Below are 3,657 nucleotides of genomic sequence, written 5' to 3' on the forward strand. Positions count from 1 at the left end.
CAGTGGAATAATAGGAAATGGGTTGAGGATTTTTCCCTGTTCCTGTTGGCTGACAAAGAACTGCACATGCATATTTACCCCCAACTGAGGTAGACACATACAACAGAAAATTCTTGGAATAATCCGGAAGTGTCAAGGCTGGAGCCTCCTGTAACCTCTGTTTGACTGTTTCAAAAGCCAAAAGGCCATCCTGTGTCCAAGAAAGATTACAGTGTAATTGAACACTTCCGGTATCTTTAATCATAGCTCTCAAAGGCCCTGTTAAACTAGCATAATCTTCTATCCATGCAGAAGAATATCCAGCAATACCCAGAAATGTCATCATTTCTCTTACTGTTCTGGGTTTAGGAGCCTCTCGAATGGCTTGTAAATGACTGTCAGAAATGCTTCTGTGTCCGTGTGTTATTGTTTGACCCAAATAAACTACTTTCTCCTGACAATACTGCAGTTTTTTCTGAGAAACCTTGTGACCATTTTCTGCCAAAATCTGCAACAGTTTAATTGAATCATCATGGCATGTTTCTTTATCAGGTGAACAAATTATAATATCATCCACATATTGTACCACTGTACTTTTCAATTTCTGATCCAGTCCTACTAGGTCATCTTTCAATACTTTATTGAAAATGTGAGGACTATGTTTAAATCCTTGTGGCAATCTTTTATACTCATAGAACTGTCCCTTATATGTAAACCCAAACAAGCCTTGACTTTCTATGGCAAGTGGAACACTGAAAAATGCACCACATAAATCCAACACTGTAAAATGTGTAGCAGTTGAAGGGATTTGTGCCAACAAAGTGTGCGGATCCGGTACTTCTGCTGGAAAATCAGCAACCACTTCATTTACAAATCTCAAATCATGTACCATGCGATAAGAATTATCAGACTTTTTCACAGGTAACAATGGTGTATTACTTTGAGGATTTTGAGTTATCTTCAAAACATCTGCTTTCAAAAGTCCCTCAATTTGCGGTTCAATTCCTTCAACTGCTTCTTCTTTCAGTGGATACTGATTTTTCCAGGGAGGTCTAGTCCCTGGTCTAAGTTCCACTTTAACAGGTTGAGCTGACTTCACAAGACCTATATCAGTGCTGTAACGAGACCACAAACATTCAGGTACTTGCTGCAACATCTCCTCTTTCATAACATCTGTGTCCACTTTAACACTGCAAATTACTTCATGTGTCATTCGAACAGTTTGTGGTCGCCCATGACCTTGAGCAGAAATCATAATTTTAAGAAAGCGCTGATCCTCACTCCGCCAAATGGAAAGATTCTCTTTTGTTGGAGCAAAAACAGCTTTCCCTGCCTCAACCATCATTTCTCCTATATGTTTCTGTTCATAGTCCTCAGACACCATCAAAGTTACATGCGGCACACTTTTCTTGATGTCAAATTCTTTACTCACATAATCATTCACATCAATCATCATAGCTGCTCCTTGTGGGCCCAAAATGATACAACATGAAGTGAGTTCAACTTGCTTTGGTTGATGATTCACCCAATTTTCAAAATCTGACTGAGAAGCATCCTTAAAATACTTCAATGTACAATGCAGCGGATACTCTGGAAGCTTCGCATCAGACATATTTGCTGCAATAAACTTCTCCCACAATTTAACAGGCTCCAAAAGTCCTGCACTGAGATCTCCAATCCAAAACACTGAAGAAGCTTCAACATCTGTTTTCATTGACAATTGACGAGCAGTATCACTTGGCATTTCCACCAGACAGCCGTCTGGAGTACATTTTATTATACAATTCAATCTACACAAAGCATCTCTTCCCAAAAGTGCAATCGGTGTATGTTCTGATACCAGTATAGGTATTGTAGTTTTTTGATTTTTGTAGCAGAGCTCAATTGGTTTTGTAAGAGGTACCAGCTGTTTGACTCCCTCAAACCCGATTGTCCGTATCAATTGACCAGACATAGGGAGATGTATAGCATCTTCAGGCCGAATGCAGGTAAAAGCTGCTCCGCTATCTACCATCACTTCTAATGGTTGATTATTTACTTTTACCCTTATTGTTGGATCTTGCTCCGGCCCTGACACTACCAGCTGACACCTCCCTTTCGGATTTTCTGGGCAGCCCTAGAATCCTGGCTCCGGGCCCCTGAGAGGATTCACCGGTCCCCGGAACGCCATTGGCTGACCTCTAAAGCCTCCTCTTGGGATTCCTCTGAAATTCCCTCTGAAATTTCCTCCTCCTACTTTGTTACACTCACGGGCAAAATGTCCAACCAGTCCACAGATATAACACGCTTCAGAACTTTGTTGAAAATTTGGATTAAAGTTTCCTCTTGCTCTCCCTACATTTCCTCGACCTCTTCCTCTCCATGCCTGCTGCTGCAGGCCAAAGGTCGGCTGTGTGTTATAAACAAAAGGTACCACTGCACAAGGCTGTGGTGCCTGGTACTGATTTAGCTGTGACTGCAGCTGTGGCTGTGGCTGTGACATGGGCTGATTTATCTCAGGCTGGTTCTGCATAACTACTGCCTGCTTCTTCTCCTTCTTCTTATTATCTACCAACTGAATCTGGTTTAATTTTCTAAGGATCTCCTGATCTTGCTCCTTTTGTTCATACTCTTTCTTCCTATACAGCTCTACTTGGTGTGCTATGTGATCTGTATAAACACTCTTTATCATGCTCCCTAGACCAACCACTTCTGCTAATTTACTCCTCACTGACAGTGGCAACCCCTTCTGAATCTTAGCTCGCAAGATTGATTGCTCCATCTGACTGTCATCCGGATCATGTCCTGTAACACTTCTCCACATCTGATGCGCTCTTGACACATAAGCACGAGGATTTTCATCGCATCTCAATGATTCAATCAAAATATTATCAGGATGCACATTTGTGGGAAATGTGTCCTTCAAAGATCTCCACACTCTAGCTCTGTTTGCAGCAAACAACTCTGAATCATTTACAGAGGTACCCACATAACGATTAAGTCCTGCTCGCTGCAGAATTTCTTCCATGGCAGGAACTCCTAGAATGTTAGCTAACAATCTTTTAATATCACCCATGGCAGATTGTGTTCCCACCATGATTTCTTCTAGTTTAGATATCCAGGGATGCGCCCCATTCTGGAGGATAGGTAATTTCTCCAGGATATCTGACATGTCGGTGCTTTGCCAGGGTTTGTATTCCAGACTTTGTCCTCTAATGATTACTGGACCCATAAAACTGGAACTCTTGTCTTTCCTCGGACGGAATGTATATCCTGTGTTTGATTTTTTAGCGCTTTGTGCTTCTAGATCACTTTTTTTAGCCTGTAATCCCTCTAATTTGTCTTCGAAAAACTCTTTTACCTTGGGTGTGGATGTTATAGATAGGCGTGAAGCGCAGTTGTCCATTGCTGTCCCTCTCTCTCAAACAGCTGGAGCATGTCAAGTTCCATCTTTCTCTTCTGCTTACGCTTCTCTCCCTTTTTCCCTTTCTTCTCGCCTGCTTTATATATGGACACAAGCACCTGCATTGTTTTAATTACATCTGGGTTAAAAGTCCCTACGGCTGGCCACGGTTGGTCAATATTAGACCAACGCCCATGCCACTTCTCTGACATTTCTGCTACACCTCTAATTAGAGGATTATTCTTTTGGACAACTTCAACAGGAGTGATTACTTTTGGATTGTCTATTTTTGACAT

General features: G+C 41.7%; 1 protein-coding gene across 1 annotated transcript; it reads right to left on the reverse strand.

Moving 5' to 3' along the window:
* Nucleotides 1–1,722: 1,722 nt before the first annotated feature.
* Nucleotides 1,723–3,657, reverse strand: LOC146973896 (uncharacterized). Its single transcript, XM_085800911.1, has 2 exons — nucleotides 3,346–3,657; nucleotides 1,723–3,310 (listed from the first exon to the last, which is right to left on the reverse strand). The coding sequence occupies exons 1-2, from the start codon at nucleotides 3,655–3,657 to the stop codon at nucleotides 2,096–2,098; spliced, it is 1,527 nt and encodes a 508-aa protein (XP_085657037.1). The 3' UTR covers nucleotides 1,723–2,095.

This window comes from Trachurus japonicus, chromosome 15, assembly GCF_045865225.1.
Source record: "Trachurus japonicus isolate A0001 chromosome 15, Traja_1.0".
In the NCBI taxonomy this organism is placed as follows: domain Eukaryota; kingdom Metazoa; phylum Chordata; class Actinopteri; order Carangiformes; family Carangidae; genus Trachurus; species Trachurus japonicus.

What these genes read in the sequence shown, in the direction of transcription:
- LOC146973896 (XM_085800911.1), bottom strand. Translation starts at nt 3,657, where the DNA reads ATGTCAAAAATAGACAATCCAAAAGTAATCACTCCTGTTGAAGTTGTC. An exon ending in AATGGACAACTGCGCTTCAC is followed by an intron (nt 3,311 to 3,345) that starts GCCTATCTATAA and finishes AAGGTAAAAGAG; the next exon opens with TTTTTCGAAGACAAATTAGA.